The 24247-nt window shown below is 48.3% G+C and overlaps 1 protein-coding gene and 1 non-coding gene across 3 annotated transcripts in view; both read right to left on the bottom strand.

Moving 5' to 3' along the window:
• Positions 1-24247, bottom strand: part of CAPN2 (calpain 2) — a 58986-nt gene that overhangs the window by 20676 nt on the left and 14063 nt on the right. For both annotated transcript variants that reach the window (XM_070501598.1, XM_044762688.2), the window contains exons 3-6: positions 3712-3830; positions 2612-2745; positions 1334-1502; positions 7-90 (exon numbers count right to left, since the gene is read on the bottom strand). In XM_070501598.1, the coding sequence (XP_070357699.1) occupies positions 7-90; positions 1334-1502; positions 2612-2745; positions 3712-3830 (506 nt within the window). The remainder of the gene's footprint in view (positions 1-6; positions 91-1333; positions 1503-2611; positions 2746-3711; positions 3831-24247) is intronic.
• LOC123282328 (U6 spliceosomal RNA) lies at positions 19604-19709 on the bottom strand. Its single transcript, XR_006522401.1, has one exon. It is a non-coding gene; the product is annotated as a U6 spliceosomal RNA (small nuclear RNA).

Below are 24247 nucleotides of genomic sequence, written 5' to 3'. Positions count from 1 at the left end.
CGTTACCTCCTCGGCGCCGGTGACCGAGTACGCGTGCCCCTTCACCAGCTTCTGGAAGGTGATGGCCTCCGAGTCTGCAGCGCTGGTGATCTGCAAAGATGGGAAGAATCAGTCCAGCTGCTGCATTCTGCCTCCCTGCCTCCCTCCCTCCCTCTCTCCCCAGCTCACTCTGGCCCCACAACAAATGCCACCAATGCCGGAGCCCAGCCGTGACCCAGGGCGTGCCACTGCAGGGGCCTTGGCCTGGCGGGGAGGGCGCAGAGCTGGGCTTTCCCACCTGGAGGACCCCCGCTGCTGCTGCCAGAGGCTGAACCGCCATTTACAACCAGAGAAAAGTGGAAATGCAACCCTCCCTCACCCGGGAGAGTGAGCGCTGGCATTAACGTGTGCATGGTGCATTCACACAGTTCTGCAGGCTGACGAGGGCGGACCGGCACGCCATTTCCCTCTCTGCGGGGCGCCTGGGCTCTGGACAGACGCTAAACGGCATCATCGGGGGCCCAGATGCGCTGAGTCCCCCCGTGCTCCATGGTCTGGCCCAGCCCGGCTGATGGTTTACACTGCTCAGAATTTGCTCCTGTTCTGTTAGAACTTCCTCAAAGTCACTCCTTTCTCCCATCTATTCTGATGAAGGCTGTTATTTCTGTCTTGGTAACCGGGAAGAAGGGCTGTGAGTAGAAAGAGTCTTTTGCTTCAACATGGTCTGCAGAAAAAGTCTGGGAATCCCTGCCCGGAGGCAGAGGGAGATTTTGGCCCCAAGAGCCAGCTTCTTATCTCCATCCCACAGGGACCAGGTCCTGATAGGCTAGGGCTCAAGAGCAGCATGGCCTTTGCCTGGAGGCTCCTTGGGGACAGAACATCGTGCCCACTTCCCTTCCCCTGATGAGGTTTGCCAGCAAGGCCAGTATGAGGAAATGGTTCCTTCCTGTGCCTTCTGAAGTCTTCCCACCAGCCCATTAACCCTGCAACAGTGAAGGAGAAGGCTCTTGGGCTCCAGGCACAGGCCCTGCCCATGAGGGAAGCATCTGGAGCAGTCTTCCCTCAGGACCAGCAAAGGGTAGGGGGCTCTCAGGGAACCCATGGTCTCAGGTGGTGATTCACAAGAGGCTGAGGATGGGAAGTGGATTGGAGACGGAAGGGCTGGAGGCACCATCAACCCCATCAGTTATACCCCAGACAGGCTGACTGTTGCCTAGCAACCCCTGGGTTCCAGGTAATAACGCAATATGGTGGACAAGGGATGGGTTAATGGGTTGCCATGGGCACCACTGGAGGCTCACTTGAGCTAGGGCAGACAGGGGTGGTGGGGTTGGGGAGAGAGGCCTGGACTTACATCAATGGAGCAGCCAAGGAGAGAGCCTTTCTGCAGAGCCTTCTGGATGATCTTGAACAGGTTGGAAGGGGCCTTCCTCAACTCGTACCACTCAGCGATGCCTCCGGTGAAGTCCTCGAAGCCCTCGGTGGTGGCGCCCCCCGAGAGTGCCTCATAACACCCATTGATCCTACAGGAGGGAACAGATGCTGCTGCCACCTGGTGCTGATGCTCCTGCCTCTCCAAATGTCCCCTCTGCTCAGATTCTCCTTGGCTTTTTCTCCATCTCGTGGTGCCCACGAGGGCAAGTTAGCATCTCCATGGTTACCATTTCCCTGGTACTTTGTGAAATGTGTTGAAAATCTCATAGAACCTTAGGGTTGGAAGGACCTAGGAGACTATTTGGTCCAACCTCTCGTATTGATTCTCCCTACATCCTCACAGGAAAGGGGAGGTCTGCTAGTTAGCTGTGTGGCATTTAGAGCTTTAAAAAAGATAATTCAATAATGAGAGCAGTTCCCTGCATCGTAGGCACTGTGTTGGGGGGCTAATTGCTCCTCACTGCCAGTGTGGGCCTCCTGTGGCTTCTCTAACTACTGTTTGAGCATGTGACCTAGAAGCGGGTCTCAGGCCCCAGATTCCCACAGCTGGGTTGTGAACCCCTGCCGGCCTCCCTGGAAGGGGCTGTAAGGAACAGAAGTCCCCTGACGCCTTAGAGCTGGTCACTTTAATGGAGGGGTCCCAGATGCATGGCCAGGACGAGGCCATTCTGGAAAGGGGCTGCCATGGGCCTTCCTGCTGAGAACGGGCACTGCTAGGTGCCGGACAAGCTCGACTCTGGGCCACCCGGGTGGGTCACAGCTGGGAGGAGTATGGGAAACCATTTCTAATCAGAAACACCATAGATTCTGGGCAAATTTCCATACCTCCGCAATGGATAGTTTTGCCCACTGGCAAAAACTCTTTGCTGTATTTAGCCGACAAAAATGTAACATGACCTGCCAAGGACCTGCCAAGGAAGTAGAGGGCCTTCTCGAGGCCAGCACACTCAGTACCCTAACTTGTTCCTGTGCTTTTGGTTAAAAATGGCAATAGCTGTCATTTATCAGCGCCGAATGTGGCCAGGTACCACATTATGCATGCATTATCTCCTTGAATTGGGAGCCCAGTTTTGGCCAAAGTGGTCCTTCTATAGAATAGAACTTCCACTCAACGTAGTCCTTGAATAGTTCCTGTTTTTTTTCCAGAATCCAGGGCAGCTGGGGGCAGGCAGCCCGAGGGAAGGGCACAGTCACTTACTTGGCGTACGCCTTCTCCAGCAGGGCGCTCCAGAACTCGCTGCCCTCTGCTGAGTGCACGAAGAGCAGCTCCCCGTCCTTGGTGGGCAGCCTGTCGTCCACCACCACCTCCACCCACTCGCCGTACTGCCAGAACTGCGGGACAGGGGAGGGAGGGGGTGAGGGGGGAGCTGGAGGGGGAGCTGGCAGCAGCATGGGGACCCCGAGCCTAAGTTGCATCAGGCTCCCTCCTGCCCTTTTCCCCTATCAAACCATTTATTTGGGGTCAGCTGAGCATGAAGTGCTTGGTGTAGGCTTCGTGAGCCCACGCTGGGAGATGTTCCTCCCAACTCTCCTCCTGCAGGCAAGTCCTCGGACAGAAGCACTCGGACAGAAGCACTCGGACAGAAGCGCTTGTCCTTCCCTCCAAATCCACACCCATCTCTCGAGCATCCTGCCCGGCACTTGATGCTTTCCAACATTATTTCTCATTCACCAGTATAAAAGGAGGAGAGTGAAGAATAGCTTAATGTTTTGCCTCTGACCTCAAATAAACTTTTTGTTAAAACTTGGAAATTACTTCCTAAGCACTGTGTTCTACTTCCCTCCTTGCACATCCCAAGAGGCCCCCACTGCCATTTTCAAGAGTTCCTGTGTCAGAGGCAGGCCAGGGAGCTTCCTGCTGTCTCTCAGTGTCCTGGAGAACAGCGCTGGTCATAGGAGTCTGCAACACTGGGGACTGATGAACTCAGCCAAGCCAGGGGACCTGTTCCTAGCCCCCAGGATCTGTTCCTAGCTTCCAGAATCTGTTCCTAGCTTCTAGGACCTGCTCCTAGACCCCAGGACCTGTTCCTAGCCCCAAGGTCCTGTTCCTAGCTCCCAGGACCTGTTCCTAGCCCCCAGGACCTGCTCCTAGCCCCCAGGACCTGCTCCTAGCCCCCAGGACCTGCTCCTAGCCCCCAGGACCTGTCCCTAGCCCCAAGGACCTGCTCCTAGCCCCCAGGACCTGTTCCTAGCTTCCAAGACCTGTTTCTAGCTTCCAGAATCTGTTCCTAGCCCCCAGGACCTGTTCCTAGCCCCCAGGACCTGTTGAGGAGAAGCTTGAGCCAGCCATTAAGTTACCTGGAAGTGGAAGATGCCTGCATAGTTCTCCTGGAAGCTCTGGTTTAGGGGGACCACTCGAGCCAGGATTTCTTCATTCAAAGTGAGAGAGGCAATGGCTGCCAGCAGCCAGCAGTCACCTGTGAACACAGAGCCAGGAGCTCTCATCAGAGAATTATGCCGAGAGGACATCAGATATGTTGTCGCTGCCTCTGGGAGCCTGAAGCCTAAGGCGAGCCATGCAGATACAGAGCCAGGTTTCAGACGGTCCTCTTGTAGGGGTAGGTGGGAGGGTCAGGGCGATGCTTTGAGGGGAATGCTGAGGGAGAAAGTTTTTGTTGTGAGTATTTGGATGAGATGGGAGCAGTTATTCCTTGAAAGACCAGAACTGTGTGATGGCTGGACTGTGTCCTCATAGCCTGGCCCCGTGCCTGGCATACTGGAGGCACTCAGCTGAGAGCATCTGCGGATGGTGAGTCCAGCTCGGCAGCAGAGGCTTCTGAGAACACAGGCTTTAAAGGTGCGTTTGAGTGAGAGGAAGGAAACGTGGCGATAAATGGAAGTGGTCGAATGTTGTGGATCTCCTCCCGGGGAGAAGGGTGCAGAGACAAGGGCAGAAAGCAGCAGGCAGTCCAATGGCAGGAAGGTCTGAGAGACGCAAACCAAGAGCCAGGAGTCAGAGGAGCAGGTGCATAGGGCTGGGCTGTGTCCCGAGGATGGGCGAGGACACACGCACACAGGTCGTTTCTGGGATGTGAGTGGGCACCATGTAGTGGGGGATGAGGATGGGGACATCAGATGGGCCACTGGTCAGTTAGCCTGGCTCCTCCCTGAGCCTCCAACACCCTTCTCCGTGACACGTGGATAACTGTGTGAGCACGTGTGTAAAGCACGCACACCCATCTGGCACCGGTGGTAGATGCTCAGCATGGCAAGCGCCAAGACCATTCCATGTGGGTAAAAGCGAGCTGGTGCCAGCAACAGCACAAGATGGTTTGTGGGTGGGGGTCACGTTTACCACCAAATGAGGAGACTCGACTGAGGGGGGTCTGGAAAGAGGATGAGGAAGTTCACTCCATTCGTAAGGAATGTGCCCTTTCCAACAATTTCCCATGACAATAATAGGAAATAGCCTCAGATGAGTTTAACTGTTGGATTTATTTTTACCAATTGGCAGGTCTGTTAAAAATGTTACTGAAGTCCACCGAGTTCTTTGCATTCTGGTCAATAGTTCTTGAACTAGATTGTCCTGTAACATTTAGAAATGATGCTTATAGCTCCTTACATATGCCAGTGACAGCTTGGTAATAAGTGGAGACGCATCCCTCCCCAATTAGTCAGGAAGTTAAACAAACCCTGTGGCTCCTTCCATTGGGTGGGTGCTGTGGGTTCACCTGTAGTTTTCCACTGAGCAGCCTTTGCCCTCCTCCTGGTGACACCGACGTCCCTCTGAGAAACCAGCCCCCCTGCATTCACAATCTGTGGTTTCAGTGGTGGTGACCCTGTCCCCAGTTCCCAGAGGTGGGGCTGCGGCAATCCAGGCATCGGATTCCCCTGGCTTCAGTGGTTGGCTTGGGGAATGCGCTGTGACCCAGCCAGAGCCGATGAGGTGCCATGAGACCTTTCCTGGGGCTTTGGCGAGGGTGGAAGTGGCCCTTTTCTACTGCATTGACTCTAGAATGATGGATGGTCTGCTGCTGCTGAAGCCATCTTGCTTCTTTGGGAGGAACAGCCTGTCTGAGAATGGAGCCAACTCAGGGGAAAATGGGGGCTGGGAGATGGAGAGAGAGAAACTATGACTTGGTGTCGTCACTTGAGTCCCTGAATCAAGCCGTACCTGAAGCCAGACCTGCCTTGGACTTCTCACTGATAACTTGCCTGTTTCCTTACCCATTATGCAGGACTACAAGGGCCTGCAGTAGCTAGGTGAACTTGGGCAATAGCCATTATTTATTGAGCCCTTCCTATGTGCCAGCGCTGTTCTAAGGGCTTTGCGTTCATTATCTTGTTTATTTCTCACAACAGCTCTATGAGGATGGCACTATTACCATCTCCATGTTAAAGCTGAGGATAACAAGGCTTGGGTGGTTAAGTGCGCCACCAACAGTACAAGTAAGAGTTTAAAAGGTGTGGTGTTGGGGCCAGCCCAGTGGCACAGTGGTTAAGTTCAGGCACTCTGCTTCGGCGGCCTGAGTTTGTGGGTTTGGATCCTGGGTGTGGACCTAGCACCACTCGTCAGCCCCGCTGTGGCAGCATCCCACATAAAGTAGAGGAAGGTTGGCACGGACGTTAGCTAGTGACAATCTTCCTCAAGCAAAAAGAGGAAGATTGGCAACAGCTGTTAGCTCAGGGCCAATCTTCCTCACACACACACGCACACAAAAGGTGTGGTGTTTGTGTCAGATCTCGGAGACAACCTTTTGAGTCAACTAGGCCTTTCTATAAAACAAACTCGAGACTCTGGGACATGCTAAGAATAAGGAGCTCGCAGAGAAACTTGGCAGTGAGAGTTTCAGGTCTGGCCGTGGGGAAGCAGCCGACAAGCCCCTGACTGGAGGGATGGAAAGTCCTGCTTTTCAATCATTCCTCTTCCTGGAGCCCCAGGTCTTTTCATGACTTCAGTCCTTCTTCGGGATTCTTATTTTTCTTGAGCTTATTTAAGATTTTCTGGGAATCTTGCAAAATGCTTGGATTTGGGTTCATGGATACACAGAGGCAGAAAGGCTGGAGGACAAAGTGGGCCCAAGCGTAGGGATTCCAGCGACGAAAGTCCTGAAGCCGGTTACCCCACAGGTGCCATGGAGCTCCCAGCAAAGCCCTGAGCATCCTCAGAAGAGCTGCATGGGTCTGTCCCACTGGGGAGTGGCCAGCTTAACACCCTCCTTGTTCTAAGAGTCGATGCTTTTACATAATGCAGGTGTGTAGGCACCACACAAGTGTGTGTCTGCTGGTCACTTGCTTCTGTAGTCTCAGAGGTCACAGCTGACTGTGCCGCTATTCATGGGACAATGACTGAAGGCAGGGAGGACTGGCTTCAGGTAGTGGCAGGCTATTTTGTCGCGGCTCCGACATCTAGGTCAGTGCTGACTGCACACCTATCTCAGATTACCGCTCACCACCAGACTGGCATGCTCTTGCCACATCCCAGAAATCAGTGGCTGTGCTTCGTGGCTTCGTTTTCCTCCTGCATGCCTCAGAAGCATTTCTCCTGGTCACCCCATGTGGGGAGCAAGGCCCCATCTCCACCTGCCCTTTGGAGAGAATTACTTTTTTCATCCCTGGTTTTCCAATCTGACTTGTTGCCTCTGAAAGAATTCACAATCCTAGAATGTTTCCTAGATGATGACACTGTGGCTTTAAGAGATTAAGTGACTTGTTTGAGGTCACATGTCCTGGAAGGGGCAGTGTGGGGACCAGAACCTGGACTCTCCACTTCCGGTCTATGCTCTTTCCACCAGCAAGAATTAAAAAAACCTAACAGGTAGCTAGCATTTTGTATAATATTTTGCAGTTCATAAAGAGCACGTTACACATTTTATTTGATCCTTGCAGAAGTTTTATGAGATGATTACCCTTATTATTATCATCTTTTGGGGATGAAGAAATGGAAGCTCAGGAAGTCTATCTACTAGATCATGGGCAGGTTTCGCAAGCAAATCCTCTGAATCCAAATCCTGGGTTTTGTTTAAAAACCATGCCTTGCTAGAGATTTCTTTCAGCTAAGAGTGTCTGATTCCTTTGACAAAGGAGAGACCCCACTAGGAATATCTAATGCAATTCAAATTTAAAACTAAGGGGTAACAAGCTGGCAGCTTCCTTAAATCCTATATTGTATTTTAATACCCTAATACCCATTGGCTCATGAAATGTTCAAACATGTCACCATTCAACATAATATAACTCACTAAGACAACAGAAGGATGACCTGTCATTGCACAGCCAAGACCACAGCACTAAGATCACAGCAAAATCAAGAGGAAACTAGAGTTGGACGCATTTTACAGTCAAAGATTTGAAAAGTCTTTCATCGGCTCTCCAAATCCTGCAGTTGCCGGAGACTTAGAGGCCACTAGAAGAACGTCTTGATTTCTCATACGATGGAAGCATTTAAAATCCTATTTTATGCTTCTGATTACTTAACTCTCTCCCTCACCCCAAGCAGCAAAATGTTGTGTTTTTTTTTTTTTGCTGAGGAAGATTCGCTCTGAGCTAACATCTGTTGCCAATCCTCCTCTTTTTGCTTAAGGAAGATTGTCCCTGAGCTAACATCCAAGCTAATCTTCCTCTATTTTGTATGTGGGATGCCTCCACAGCATGGCTGACAAGTGGTGTAGGTCCATGCCCAGGAAACGAACCTGCAAACCTGGGCCACTGAAACAGAGTGCACTGAACTTAACCACTAGACCATGGGCTTGGCCCCAAAATATTCTTAATTATGTTGGGAAGTTCCCAGACACAGCCCATTTCTTTTATTTATGCAATATCTGCTCATATAAACTTTCTCAGCGACCAGATCTGAACAATGATTATGGTAGTTTACATCCATGGAGACTTACTATGTGCCAGGCCCCTAAATGCTTTACCTGTCTCATTGAGTTAGTGCATTTCACTGTCACAAAACAATTCAAGCTAGGAAGTGACACTGTCACTGTCACAATTCAGTTCCTTGTCATGGTTGAGGAAACTGAGGTCCAAGGTGGTTGGGCAGCTCACCCAAAGGTCCCAGCTCATGCGTGGCTGTCACATCTGCCTGGGCAAGCACGTGCTTTTAATATATAACCTAAATCATCTCCTTTGCAAATAGGTGTCAATTTCTATTTCGCTTAATTCACAGGATATCGTCTTGGGGACTTTTGTCCTTTAGAGGTGACTCAATTATGTTTCAGTGTCTGGGCTGCACAGTGTTCTTTCACTGACTTCCTGCTCCCTCCACCTGGGTGGGCTGTATCCTCATGAGGATTTTCTCCCCACAAGGAAATCTGTTACACAGCCTCATCGGTTGTGGAGCCTCACTCAGTCCCACCCTTCCTGGCTGAAGGTTCAGATCCTTGGCTCTCCCCATCAAGGTCAGAATCTACCTTCCTTCAATGATTTATGTTTTCATTAATTCTCCTCTGGACAATCTTGCAGGGACCTGCTCCTGGAGAGGGGATCTGGTTGGAGAAGTCACTGGAGTCTCCTCCCAGCAGAGCCCGTTTGGGTCAGTCACATCCTGGTCTAGATAAAACCAGGCTGGCTAGTTTAAGACAGGCTGGATGAATGGCTTAACTCTGAAGCTACAAACGGCTGGTGCCCTGGAGACCAGAGGAAGAAAGGAGAGTGAAGATAGGCTATTTCTTCTTCCCTGGCTCCTTTGTGAGCTCGGCTTGAGCTGTGTCCCTTGACCGCAGGGCACGGCTCCTTCAACGTGGCGTCTGTACATGACCCACTCCCAGTTCTAGAATCCTGACAACTGCCTCTGACTCACAGATCAGGGTCCTTTTCTGGAAGGGATTTGGTTATGCTTCCTCATTTGATGATGGAAGGCTGCTGACACAAGCTGTTAATCTCCAGCAGTATTCAAGACTTCTCTGACTGGTGTGGGCTATCCTTCATCAGCTGTTCACCCCTATAAACTCACTCCAAGGGCACAGTCCTGCCTGGAGAGGCTGAGGCAATCGTTACCTCATTTAAAAAGCGGCCCAGATTTTTGGCTAGAAAGATTCATCATCATAAAAATGCCACTTCCCTTTAAGTTAGTCTATAAATTTAATGCAATCCCAATAAAAGTAGTAAGAGGATTTTTTTAAAATTTAAAACTTAGCTGATTCTAAAGTTCATAAAGAAAAATTAAACATGAACACTAGCCAGAAAAAAATCTAAAAGGGAAGGGAAGTCAGATATGAAAACATATATAAAGCTACAATAATTAAAATAGTACAGAACTTGTGCATGAGTATACAGACAGATAAATGGGATAGAATAGAAAGTCCAGAAATAGTTTCAAACATAGAAATTTAGAATTTAGAATTTAGAAAAGATAAATTATTCACAAATGGAATTGGAACAGCTGAGTAGCCATTTAGAAAAAAATCAAGTTATAGCTTATCTTGTCTCAGGGATAAATTCTAAATGGAATAATATTTTATATAAATGTAACATTATATATCATATATTTCAATATATTATACATTCGTATATAAATGATTAATCTAGCCATTTGTATTATTTGCATATTTATTGTTTATGTATTTATAGGATATATCCTTATTTTAATATATTTACATTATAACTTTATTAATATAATATTTCTATAAATCCATAAACATTCTAGAAGAGACAACGAGAGAATTCTACTATAATCTCCAAAAAATCCAAAGTGGTAATAGGTTATCGAATTGTAACCTGGAAGCCATAAAATCTTAAAATGATAAATTTAGGGGCTGGCCCCGTGGCCGAGTGGTTAAGTTCATGTGCTCCGCTTTGGTGGCCCAAGGGTTTGCCAGTTCGGATCCTGGGCACGGACGTGGCACCACTCATCAAGCCACGCTGAGGCTGCATCCCACATGCCACAACCAGAAGGACCCACAACTAAAAATATACAATTGTGTACCGCGGGGATTTGGGGAGAAAAAGGAAAAATAAAATCTTAAAAAAAAAAATGATAAGTTTAACTACATTAAAGTAAAAAAAAAAAAAATCTACAGGGTAAAAAAAATCACAATAAGCAAAGTCAAGCTAAAAAATAACAGAAAAAAAATGTCATCCAGATCCCAGACCAAAGGTTATATCTATAAGCCTTTTTAGTATATAAAGCAAAAGAAAAATGAGCTCAATAGAAAAATTGGCAAAGATATAAACAGAGTTAATAGAAGAAGCAAAAATTAATGTCTCAAACATATTACAAGGTACTCACCCTCACCATAAAAGAAATAGAAAGTAAAACTACAAAAAAAAAAACTACAGAAAAGTCATTTTTCACCTTGCAGACTGCAAAGATCAAAAGATGTGATCATCTGGAGAGGTTGTGGGGGAGTACAGGAGTCCCCCCTTATTGGTGGTTTTGTTTTCTGTGGTTTCAGTTACCCTCAGTCAACTTTGATCCAAAAATATTAAATGGAAAATTCCAGAAATAAAGAATTCATAAGTTTTAAATTGCACATAGCGTGATGGAATCTTGTGCCAACCTGCTCTGCCTCATCCAGGATATGACTCATCCCTTTGTTTAGCACATCCAAGTTGAACGTACTCCTCGCCCGTTAGTCACTTAGTAGCCATCTGGATCAATAGTAATAGTAGTAATAATCATTGGACTTAGCAGTTGTCATCAGATTGACTGTCGTGGTATCACCGTGCTTGTGCTCAGGTAACCCTTACTTCACTTAATAATGGCCCCAGAGTGCAAGAGGAATGATGCTGGCAATTTGGATATGCCAAAGAAAAGCCAGAAAATGCTTCTTTTAAGTGAAAGGATGAAAGTTCTCGACTTAATAAGGAAAGAAAAAAAAACTGTATGCCGAGGTTGCTAAGATCTACCATCCCTTTTATTACAGTATATCGTTATAATTGTTTTATTACTAGTTATTATTGTTAATCACTCACTGTGTCTAGTTTATAAATTAAACTTTATCACAGGCATGTATGTACAGGAAAACGCATAATATATATAGGGTTTGGTACTATCCACGGTTTCAGGCACCCACCGGGGGTCTGGGAACATCCCCCGTGGAGAAGGGGGGATCACTGTAAGCACTCTGGTAGCTCGTGGATGGGCACAGAGATGGGTGCAGGCTCTACAAAGGCAATTTGATGCTATCATCAACGTGCCCCCGTAATTCCCTAGCTAGTCATCTGCCCTCAGACATCCTGACATGAGGAATGATGTAGGTATAAGGTTATTCACTGCAGCACTGGTTTAACAGAAAGACTGGAAACAGGTTAAATGTCCTTCCATAGAGGACTGGGAAACCAATTAGGGTCTCTCTCTACAATGAAACTCTGTGCAGCCATAAGAAGGAAAAAAGATGTTCTGTTGAGACAGAATGATCTAAAAGATGCGTTAAATAAAACAAAGCAAGGTACAGAACAATATGTGTGATCAGCTCCAAAGAAAAAAACGGAGGAAGGAAATAGAAAAATAAAAAATGGGGCAACATTACAGTGGCCCCTTCTGTAATTCATATCTTCCTAATCTGAAGTTACTTTTGGATGATCTGTTATATATAAGAGCAATATGTATCCTTCTGTGTGCTTAAATTGTGGTTTTATTATCATAAACTCTAGCTTATTGCCCTCGATACATAATGGTTATGTCAGTACTTACAGCAAAAAAAATTAGCGTTGATATCAGTTATTCTAAAATTATTATTTTTGGTAGAGGTCTGCCGTAATAATTGGTCTATATTCAGTAAGAACAAACAGGCAATCAATTCACTTATTCCTGTGTCCCCCAAAGTGTGTTCTGTAGAAACTAGTTCCTCAAGAATTAACAGATATTCCTTGAACAACACAATAAAGGAAAACTACAGGCCAATATTGCTGATGAACATAGATGCAAAAATTCTCAACAAAATATCGGCAACCCGAATACAGCAATACATCAAAAAGATCATAGATCACGATCAAGTGGGATTTATTCCAGGGACACAGGGATGGTTCAACATCCACAAATCAATCAATGTGATACACCACATCAACAAAATGAGGAATAAAAACCAATGATCATCTCCACAAATGCAGAGAACGCATTTGACAAGAGCCAACAGCCATTTATTTATTTATTAATTTTTTTTCTTTTTAAAGATTGGCAGCTGGGCTAACAACTGTTGCCAATCTTTTTTTTTTCCCTGCTTTATCTCCCCAACCTCCCACCCCCCGTACACAGTTGTATATCTTAGTTGCAGGTCCTTCTAGTTGTGGGATGTGGGACACTGCCTCAATGTGGCCTGACGAGAGGTGCCATGTCCGCGCCCAGGATCCGAACCCTGGGCCGCCGCAGTGGAGCGAGCGAACTTAACCACTCGGCCACGGAGCCGGCCCCTCAACAGCCATTTATGATAAAAATTATTAACAAAATGGGTATAGAAGGAAAGTACCTCAACATGATAAAGGCCATATATGACAAACCCACAGCCAACATCATACTCAATGGGGAAAAACTGAACACCATCACCCTGAGAACAGGAACAACACAAGGGTGTCCTCTCTCACCACTCTTATTCAACACAGTACTGGAGGTTTTGGCCAGAACCATTAGGCAAGAGAAAGGAATAAAAGGAATCCAAACAGGGAGTGAAGAAGTGAAACTCTCGCTGTTTGCAGACAACATGATCTTATAGATGGAAAACCCTAAAGAATCCATCGGAAAACTATGAGAAGTAATTAACAACTACAGTAAAGTTGCGGGGTACAAAATCAACTTACAAAAATCAGGTGCATTTCTGTACTCTAATAGCAAACTTACAGAAAGAGAACTCAAGAATACAATTCCATTTACAATCGCAACAAAAAGAATAAAGCACTAGGAGGAAATTTAATTAAGGAGGTGAAGAACTTATACAATGAAAACTATAAGACATTATTGAAAGAAATAGATTATGACATAAAGAAATGGAAAGAGATTCCATGCACCTGGATTGGAAGAATAAACATAGTTAAGATGTCCACACTACCCAAAGCAATCTACAGATTCAGTGCAATCCCAGTCAGAATCCCAATGACATTCTTCACGAAAATAGAGCAAAGAATCCTAAAATTCATATGGTGCAAAAAAGACCCTGAATTGCTAAAGCAATACTGAGAAAACAAAGCTGGAGGCACAATCCCTGACTTCAAAATGTACTACAAAGCCATAGTGATCTGGGCCGGCCCCGTGGCCGAGCAAAGTTCTCGCGCTCAGCTTAGGCAGCCCAGGGTTTCACTGGTTCAGATCCTGGGCGTGGACATGGCACTGCTCATTAGGCCATGCTGAGGCGGTGTTCGACATGCCACAACTAGAAGGACCCACAACTAAAATATACAACTATGTACTTGGGGGATTTGGGGAGAAAAAGCAGGAAAAAAAAAAAGAAAAGATTTGGTAACAGTTGTTAGCTCAGGCGCCAATCTTAAAAAAAAAAAAGCCATAGTGATCAAAACGGCACGGTACTGGTACAAAAACAGGCACACAGATCTATGGAACAGAACTGAAAGCCCAGAAATAAAACCACACATCTACAGACTGCTAATCTTCAACAAAGGAGCCAAGAACATACAATGGAGAGAAGATCGTCTCTTCAATCAACGGTGTTGGGAAAACTGGACAGCCACATTCAAAAGAATGAAGGTAGACCATTATCTCACGCCATACACAAAAATAAACTCAAAATGGATCAAAGACTTGAAGATAAGTCCTGAAACCGTAAAACTCCTGGAAGCTAATATAGGTAGTACACTCTTTGACATCAAACTTAAAAGGATCTTTTCGAATACCATGTCTTCTCAGACAAGGGAAACAAAAGAAAAAATAAACAATGGCACTTTATCAGACTAATGAGCTTCTACGAGGCAAAAGAAACTAGGATCAGAACAAAGAGACAACCCAGCAATTGGGAGAAAATATTTGCAAATTATATATCTGACAAGGGGTTAATCTCCATAATATATAAGGAACTCACACAACTGAACAATAAGAAAACAAACAGCCTGATCAAAAGATGGGCAGAGGAGATGAGCAGACATTTTTCCAAAGAAGATATACAGATGGCCAATAAACACATGAAAAGATGTTCAACATCACTAATCATCAGGGAAATGCAAATCAAAACTAGACTAAGATACCTAACCTTACACCTGTTAAAATGTCTATAATCACTAAGACTAAAAATAACAAACGTTGGAGAGGGTGTGGAGAGAAGGTAACCCTCATCCACTGCTGGTGGGAGTGCAAACTGGTGCAGCCACTATGGAAAACAGTATGGCGATGCCTCAAAAAACTAAAAATAGAAATACCATATGACCCAGCTATCCCACTACTGGGTATCGACCCAAACAACTTGAAATCAACAATCCAAAGTAACATATGCACCCCTGTGTTCATTGCAGCACTGTTCACAGTAGCCAAGACATGGAAGCAACCCAAGGCCCATCGACTGATGGTTGGATAAAGAAGATGCAGTATATATATACAATGGAATACTACTCAGCCAGAAAAAAAAAGACAAATTCATTCCATTTGCAGCAACATGGAAAGACTTGGAGGGAATTATACTAAGCAAAATGAGCCAGACTGAGAAAGACAAACATCAGATGATTTCACTCATGTGTGGAATATAAACAAGCACTGGGACAAAGAAAACAATTCAGTGGTTACCAGGGGAAGGGGGGTGGGGTGTGGGCACAGGGGGTGAAGGGGAGCACTTGATGTGGTGACAGACAAGAAATAATGTACAACTGAAATCTCACAATGATGTAAACTATTATGAACTTGATAATAAAAAAAAAGAATTAACAGATAGTCCTTGAGAAATGGGTTCTATGGTCAAGTTTGGGAAATGCAAAGCTAACCAGGTCAAGCAAGTGTGGAGACTTCTCATAGCCTTTTTTTTTTTTTTTTTTTTTGAGGAAGATTAGCCCTGAGCTAACATTCACTGTCAATCCTCCTCTTTTTGCTGAGGAAGGCTGGCCCTGAGCTAACATCCGTGCCCGTCTTCCTCCACTTTCTATGTGGGATGCCTGTCACAGCATGGCTTGATAAGCAGTGCCTAGGTCCATGCCCAGGATCTGAACTGGTGAACCGTGGGCTGCCGAAGCAGAACAGGCAAACTTAACCACTGCACCACCGGGCCAACCCCTCACAGAGCTTCTCAATAATTTCACATGGTGACTCTCCCAAGGGTGAGGGGGGTGGGGCATAATATGCATATTTTCCAAATTGATTTGACCCTGGAACCCCTCCTGTTGACATCTCACAGAGCCAGTGACCAGCGGAGTGTACTTAGGGAGGGGTACGCTTGCAGCTGGTTCCCTGGCCGGTCTCCAGGGGCTGGGCTGCTCCGAACCAGACCTTCCCCAGGGCTCACTGAGATATTTTTTTGTCCGTTTGGCATTAGGACTAAATGTAGGGCCGACCTCTAGCAGCTGAGGTCCTTTTGACAGCATCTATGTCTTTTTTTCTCTCTCCAGGTCGCGACATCCTCTTCTTTCTGGATTGTTCTTTCTTTAGAACTGACTGTCTTTCTTTAATACATGCTTTTTTTTTTTGGTTAGGCCTTAAATTCTCTGAGGAATGAGGCGAGGCATATGTAAATACATTCTGCCTAAGTCTCTCTAAAGCTCTGACTCACCTCCTCTCTTCTGCCTTTCTCATCCTGGGAGCCGGATGCCTGCCTCAGTCTGTCCAGTGCCCTGGACACGAGCAGGGACAAAAGTCAGAGCAGGGTCACTACAGGTCCTTAAACACCTGGTTGCCTGTGACATCTTCAGCAGGCGGCTGCTGGCCACATCCATCATAAAGGCAGCAGACAGGGCTCTGCCCAGAGCTTTCTAAACCGCCTATTGAAGGTGCTGACCGCAGGCTGGACAGACTGGCCATCGCCACATCCAGGCTCCCCCCACTCCCATCTAATTTCTGTCCCTCCTTTCTGTCCTGGAAGACACTCAACCAGTCCAGGCCTGAGAGGCTGGGGCAAGGATGGAGGGATTTTCTGGTAGCTTCCTATCCTAAAGGCCCACCTGGATGCCCCAACAGCCTTGTGCTTAGTCCGGTAGCCCGTGGCTCCCTTCCTCCAGAAGCCCACACTACATCTACTTTATCTCCCCAACCCCCCCCCCCCACCCCGGTACATAGTTGTATATCTCAGTTGCAGGTCCTTCTAGTTGTGGCATATGGGATGCCGCCTCAATGTGGCCTGAGGAGCGGTGCCATGTCCGTGCCCAGGATCTGAGCCCTGGGCCGCTGCAGCGGAGCGCGAGAACTTAACCACTTGGCCACGGGGCCGGTACCCCTACAGCTAGACTTAATCGTGTTGGGGGACAGAATTTGCCACCCCAAAATGTATCGCCTTGGCATAAGGCTTATTTTAGACTGGTTATTTTTAAGAAACAGCAGACAGGATAGAAGCTTTGAAAACCAAGTAGAAGTTACCCTCCGTAAAAGACGTTTACATTTGTAAGGAAATCTCCATCTGTAAGAGTGTCACCCTCCCCGTACCAGGAAGATGGGGATGACTCAATCTCTAGAAACTGTCATCAATGGAGAAGGCAACAGTTTACATCTGCATAACAACCTTATTCTCGTTTACAGTGCTTTTCCCGGTAACCTTCTATAGCTGACTCCCCACCCACAATATCCTCTTTTGTCTTTAGCTTGAGTTGGTATTTGAGGTGGCGAGTTACTCAGTTTTCCTGGGTCTCTCTCATGTATCCAGGAGCTCCACGTGTTATCAAACTTGCTAGTTTTTCTCCTATTAATCTATCTTGTGTCAATTTAATTCTTAGACGGAGCCGGAAGAATTCAGAAGCGCAGAGGAGAAATTTTTCTTCCCCAATAAATCTTGTACCAGAACAAAGACACCTCGCCCCGCACTGAGATCAGACCTAGAACGCCAATACCCATGGGAAAGAGAACTTCCGATTTCAATGCCCTTATGTGAAAATGACGGAAAGCAGGTTTGTGGGGAAACGGAGAGGTAGGGGTCTGGGCGTCTGGAGCCGGGTGGAGGTAGAAAGCCAACGACAGAAAGGAAATCACCCAGGGGCGGTGGTCCAGGACCTCAAGGTAGACTTGCCACTTTATCTTTTACTGAGGGCAGCACTGTGGTTCCCTGCCTTCCCCAGTGGGGACCTCTGGTTCCCCGTGAGAGGTGTGTCTCCCTGGAGGCTGTGTTTACGCCCCTTCCCTCAAAGAACTGCCCCCACTGGTCCCACAACTTGCTCGCACCCCATTCTCTCACCTTCCCACACACCTTTCTGCCTCCTGGCACCAGGAAGCACCTGCCACACCCTTTGGAGGTTCCTCAGTCAGATTTCAGGCTCTTGGCTGGCCTCTCCATCTCCTCTGGCTGGATTTGTTCCTCCAGCCAGCCCGTGGGATCCGCTTCTGCACAGCCTCCTCCCTGGGACTGTGTGCCCGTCCATTCCCCATTCCACGCTGTCCCAGTGATACTGGTTCAACACAAGGTTGACAGAAAGAAAGCCATATTGTGGAAAAGAAACCATATTGTAACTTTGAATGACTTCAGATCAACTAACCCTGACCCACCAGCCCTTTGAATCTTTGCTTTAGTTTGCCTAGATAAGTAAGGGTCTGTCTCCAGGGGACTTGCAGGTGCTAGATTTTATGGCCCCTCCCTGCTGCTGTAAGTTGATAACTTTGTTCCTTTGAGTTCATTAGGAATGTGATAACCCTTGGGCAGAGAGCCTCCACTCACAGCCATCATCAATGACAACTGAAAGATCAGGGTAGAGGGCATTGCTCCATTCTCTGCCACATATCCAGTAAAACAAACCAGATGTCTGCCCCACCAGGAGATTGAATGGAGGCCCCACTGGACCTCCGGCCTCCCCGACCTGGAACCTGTTTGGAGAGATGGTTCTTTCAGACATGAGTTGGCCATCTTCCCCCTTGCTGGCAAGCTGTAAGAAGGAAACCCTTTCTCTCCCACCATCTTGCCTCCTGACTACTGGCACGTCTTGCAGGCAGCAGAGGACCCCCTTGGGTGGTATCACCAGGTGCCCTCTCTGCTGGCACTGAGCCAGTAAGAGGTGCCCAAACCCACAGGCAGGGTCCCTGCCCACTGGGCGTGCTGGCCTGGTGGACTGAGAACTTTGGCACCAAGGGAGCAAGTGGAACAGGCGGGCACACCAGGCAGGGCGCTGGTCAGCCTGGGTGCTGAGGGGTCCCAAGGAAGGCTGGAGGCAGGCTCGAAGGGGTTGGAGGGCCTTTGCTGGCCATTCCCCAGCTGCTGGGCACAGATCAAATGGCTTCACGGGCACTGCACAGTGGCACCGCACAGCCACGTGGGGATGCCAGAAGGAAGCAGAGTAGAAAGACCTTCTGGATAGATCTTGGAGGCCCGACCAGAGGTGGGTGGGAACGAGCACTGGATTTGTGGTGAGAAGACCTGAGTTTGAATCCTGATCCCGCCATTTATGACTTGAGAACTTGGATGCATTTCTTTGTGTGTGTGTTTTGAGGAAGATTAGCCCTGAGCTAACATCTGCCGCCAACCTTCTTTTTGCTGAGGAAGACTGGCCCTGAGCTAACATCCGTGCCCATCTTCCCCTACTTTATATGTGGGAAGCCTGCGACAGCATGGCTTGAGCAGTGGTGTGTAGGTCCACGCCTGGGATCTGAACCGGTGAGCCCCAGGCCACCCAAGTGGAACGTGCGAATTTAACCGCTGCGCCACCGGGCCGGCCCCTTGGATGCATTTCTTAATTTCTCTGACCTCAGGTGTTCTCAGCTGTGGAAGGGGAATAATACTCACATATCCTCAGAAAGTTGTTAGGATTAGATGAAAAAGGGAAACTAGGGGTCCATGAATAGGCTTCAGAGATCCAGAAACTGCAACATTTTGTGCTGGTTTTGATGTATGTGAATTTATGTGTTCTTCTAGGGGAAAGGAGTCAGGTTTCTTTCCCACCCCCAACCCCAAAAGTTAAGAAACACTGGAGCCAGAACAGCAAGTTCAAATCCTGGCTCTGACCCAGGCCAAACTACTTTCTCTGTGCCTCAGTTTCCTCATATATAAAACGGGTTTAATAATAATAAACTGCCTCACAGAGTGGAGAATGAAATGGGAGAAAATATGTAATGCATATTAGAACTGAGTCTCTAAGTGCTTGCTGTTTTTTTAAAAAGTTATCTTATTGAGGTCATATCGGCTTATAACATTACGTAAGTTTCAGGTGTACATTATTATATATCAGTTTCTGTATAGATTGCATCCAGCTCAAAAATATGGAGCGCTTCAGGAATTTGCGTGTCATCCTTGCGCAGGGGCATGCTAATCTTCTCTGTATCGTTCCAATTTTAGTACATGTGCTGCCGAAGCGAGCATGTGCTTGCTGTTTTTATCTTCTAATTTTATAGGGGAGAAAACTGAGACCCAGAAGAGCTGAAGTCTCGACTAGGGATGTGTCATGTGCCCCACTGGCCATGTTGGGCTGTCCTGTCCTGGAAGGGGTGACAGCTGATGATGGGGCGGAGAGGGCATGGGAATGCGGAGAGAGAGAGCCCCAGAGGGGGAGGACGCAGTAAGAATTCAGTGCATATGGAGCCTGTCTCATCACCTTGAGCCCCCTCAAACTCTTCAGAAGGGGGGACCCTCAAATAATGAGTAAATAAAGGTAATGAATGAGCACGGATGAGGTTACAGATGCAAACACATTTACTCTCAACCCAAGAGTGACCACTGCCAGGGCAGAGCTCCCCCACCTCCAGGCCTGATGGAACCTCAACTGGGACTGCTGACATTCGTCCTTCAGGCCCCTCAGTGTTGGTTAGGGGGCCTGAGAACCACGCTCCACGGGGGGGGCTGGGTTTGCAGTCTCTTCTCTGCTTTGCCATGTAGGGGAGCAGAATTTGCTACCCCAAAATGTGTCTCTTTGGCACAATAATTTTTAAGAACAAAAGACTTACAAAGAAACTTTGACCATCCCCCTAATGGCCTAAAATAATTTAAGATAGAGGGCCTGTCGCAGGAAGGAGATGTCACCGTAGATAACTCTAGTATCATATGAACTAGGTGTGGAAGACAGGGAGGAAACCAGCAAGGCGCATTTGATCAAAGTCCTCCCCATGTCTCTGCAAACACTTGTTTATCAAACATTTGCTTTTTTTTTTTTTGAGGAAGATTAGGCCTGAGCTAACATCTGCTGGCAATCATCTGCTTTTTGCTGAGGAAGACTGGCCTTGAGCTAACATCCATGCCCATCTTCCTCTACTTTATATGTGGAACACCTACCACAGCATGGCGTTGCAAGCAGTGCCATGTCCGCACCCAGATCTGAACCGGTGAACCCTGGGCTGCCAAAGCAGAATGTTCGCACGTTAATGTTAACCGCTGTGCCACCGGCTTGCTTTGCGGCTTGCTTTTCCATCTCCGTGTGAATTGCCTTCCTCCTCTCGGCAGTCCCACCACTACCCCCAACATCCTCATTTGTCTTTAGCTGAAGATGCTATTTAAGATTGTGGATTGGGTGATTTTGGTGAATTGCTCAGTTTTCCTGGGTTTCTCCCATGTATACATGTTACTACACTTTGTTTGATTTTCTCCTGTTATCCTGACTCATGTTAATTTAATTCTTGGACCAGCCAGAAGGACCTACAAAGGTAGAGGAAAATTTCTTCCTCCCCTACAGCCCCCTCACATAACACAAGGCAAGAGGGTCCTTTAAGAGCCAAACCGCCTCCTGTTGCGTCTGCAGTTTGAGAATCTCCTTCTCTCCCTGCAGGCCTCGGCTGTGGGTTTTCAAACAGAATCTTTACCACTTTTACGCCTGTGGCAGAGAGTGTTCATCTGTTAATTTATTCACTTGGTCAACAACTACTTAGTGCCATCCTCTCTGGCGCACCCTCAGGTACCCGCCGAGATGTCTTAAGCTACTTTTGCTCACGGGCCCCCAAGGAATCCTCTCCCAGTCCCCCTCCCCTTCTTTTTTTTAAAGATTGTATTTTTTTTCCTTTTTCGCCCCAAAGACCCCTGGTACATAGCTGCATATTTTTAGATGTGGGTCCTTCTAGCTGTGGCATGTGGGACGCCACCTCAGCATGGCCTGATGAACGGTGCCACATCCGTGCCCAGCCTCCAAACCGGCGAAACCCTGGGCTGCCGAAGTCGAGTGTGTGAACTTAACCACTTGGCCACGGGGCTGGCCTCCCACCCCCACTTCTAATTTGCTTGGGAAAAGGTCTGAGTTGGATTTCTGGGTCATTAAGCACAGCTTCCTCACCCCTCTGGACTCAGCAGCCTAGGCCTACCTGACAAAAGGTTTAACTGTCTCCAACAGATTAGCAGTTTACCCAATGGGAAGGGGGTGGAGGGAGGGTGAAAGGGGTAAAGGGGCACACATGTATGGTGATGGATAAAAGCTAGACTGTTGGTGTTGGACACGAGGCAGTCTATGGAGAAGCTGAAACATAATAATGGACGTCTGAAATGTACACAACTTTCTAAGCCAATATGACCTCAATAAAATAACAACAAAAAAAACGTTTAACCATCTGCAGCTGGGCTCCCCCTCTTCCTGGCTCCTCCGTGAGCACACCAGGTACACACACGCTTCCCTCCACAGCACGCATTCAGGGGCCCGCCCAGAGCCCCCCCCGAGGACGCAACAGTCCCAAGCAGACCTTATGAATGGCTCCTTTAAGCTCCCTTTCTGAAAAGATAAATTCATGCAGAGCCACATCAGTAAGTTTCCAGAGCCGTGCTGCCCGTGTCCCGAAGGTCAGCATCACGCCCAGGCCGCGGTCACCTGGGGCCCCCTGCGGGGAGCAGGATGTGGCCGGGTTACTAATATTTGCGGCTGCTGTTAGTTTTCCTGAGAGGGGAGGATAATATTTGTTGTGTGCTTTCTCCCTTCCCTTCCACTGTCACTGTCTTTCCTCCACAAACAGGAAAGTGAAGCAGACAATCCGGGATGTGCTGGGCTTCTGTCCCGCCTGTCCTCCTGTCACTTCGTCCCCCAGAGCGCAGTTGCCTGTTGACAGTCCAAGCTCTGTGAGGACAGGGACCACGTCGCAGTGAAGCGCATGCTTTGTGAAGCAAAGTAGACACACGTGTGCACACGTATGCACACACACACTCGCATGCACTCACGCACATGCTTCAGAAACACAGGCTGAGGCAGTCCTTCACCTTGGAGAAAGAGCAGACAGAACACAAGCCCAAGGCCAGCCCCACCATGTTCCAGAACCCTCCTGGCCTCAGCACCCCTCTGTCGCTTCTCTCATCTCCTGTGGCCCGACTTGCCCGTGTCACCCGCGAAAGCCTCTGAGCACCTGTCCTTGTGCTGACTCTGGTGTCGGTGTGTCTCTTCTTCCTCCCGTCTGGTCTCAACCTCCCTGTCTGCTCATTCACCCCCTATGCCTGGCCCGTGCTAGGTCTAAAGAATAGTCCTCCCTCTCAGGCGGCTCACGAGCCAGTGTGGGGACTGACATGGAACAGATGGTCACGGAAGATGGCAGTGAGCACGAGGCTTTCAGTCTGAACTGGGTAGACTGGGGCGGTAGGGGGGTGGGGGGCTCCGAGGGGAGCTGGGACTGTCCTGGAGAGCAGGGTGGAGGTGGGGCAGGGAGCACTTGCAGGGAGAAGGAAGGCCAAGTGCAGACACTCAAAAGGAGTGGGGGAGAGCTCAGTGCAGGAGGGCCGGGAGCAGGGCAGAGGCAGGCGGGGGACACGGGGTGTGGAGGGCTGAGGCTGGAGAGATTAGTTCAGGAGTGTCAACTGACCCCCAAGGGAATTTAAGCTAAGGTGCCTTCTCACTCTCTCCCCTTCTGCACCAGACCCTCCGGGTACAAGAAAAAACTTGCACTTTCCAGAATGAGCCACTCTCCTCTTGGGAAGTTCATACCCTGCCCCCTGCTTCCCCGGCCCACACCATCCCTCCACCTCCCTCCTTAGTCATCCTTGGGGATTCAGTCCCAGCCTTTGGGGGGCCCCTCTGAACCTCTTGCTCTTCCCCTCCTGGGTCCTCACACGACATCCTCATTGATGCCATTATAGCATGATCAAAACTTATATTTAATTTGTCCACTTAATTGTTTGTTTCTACCACTAGGCTGTCACCTCCCTAAGGACAAGACCTCTGGCAGTAATGTCCAGAACGGATGGAGACAGGCAGGTACCCAGAGCAGGAATCCAGGTGAGCTTAAGGCCCACCCTGGAGTAATGGGGGGATAGGAGAGGAGGAAGCTTGGGGAGGGATCAAGGACCCAGAAAGGAGAGGGCTGGAGGGATGTGGAGAGAGGAGGCAGAGAGGCAACTGGCTGGCCTGTGTGGTCAGGGCTTCTGGGCCCCGCAGAATCTCTCAGAACAGCTTACTGGGTGAAGGGGTCCTGAAGCTGGCAGGATCAGTCCAGCTAGCTGAGTGCCCCTCTGCCCTGAATATTGGAAGTTTCCAGAGAACACACCTGCTCAACCATGAGAGGCGAGCGTCCAAGCAGCCTTGGGTCCAGCGGTGAAGGGCAAGGCCATTATTCAACAGGGAGGAACCATGGCATCTTCCAAAAATGGCGGCCACAATATTTCTGGTTTCTCATGCTCTTCTAGAACCCTGCCCTCCTCCATCAGGAGGTGGAATCTGCGTCGCTTCCCTTGAACCTGCACAGGCCTCTGTCTGTCTCAATGAATAGGATACGGCAGAAGTGATGCCACATGACTTCCAAGGGTAGGTCACAAAAGGCAAGACAGCTTCCCAGCCTCTCTCTTGGGACATGTGCCACTGTGTAAGAAGGTCAGCTACCTTAAATTTTCCATGGAAGAGGCCACATATGAGAAAGAGAGACCCTGGGGCCCCAGCTGATCCAGCCTCCAGCCCAGGCACCAGACACGTGAGTGAAGGGCCTGCAGGTGACCCCAGCCTGGGTCCCGTC

Source organism: Equus asinus, chromosome 30, assembly GCF_041296235.1.
Source record: "Equus asinus isolate D_3611 breed Donkey chromosome 30, EquAss-T2T_v2, whole genome shotgun sequence".
NCBI lineage: Eukaryota > Metazoa > Chordata > Mammalia > Perissodactyla > Equidae > Equus > Equus asinus.
This window is presented reverse-complemented; position numbering and strand designations above follow the sequence as displayed.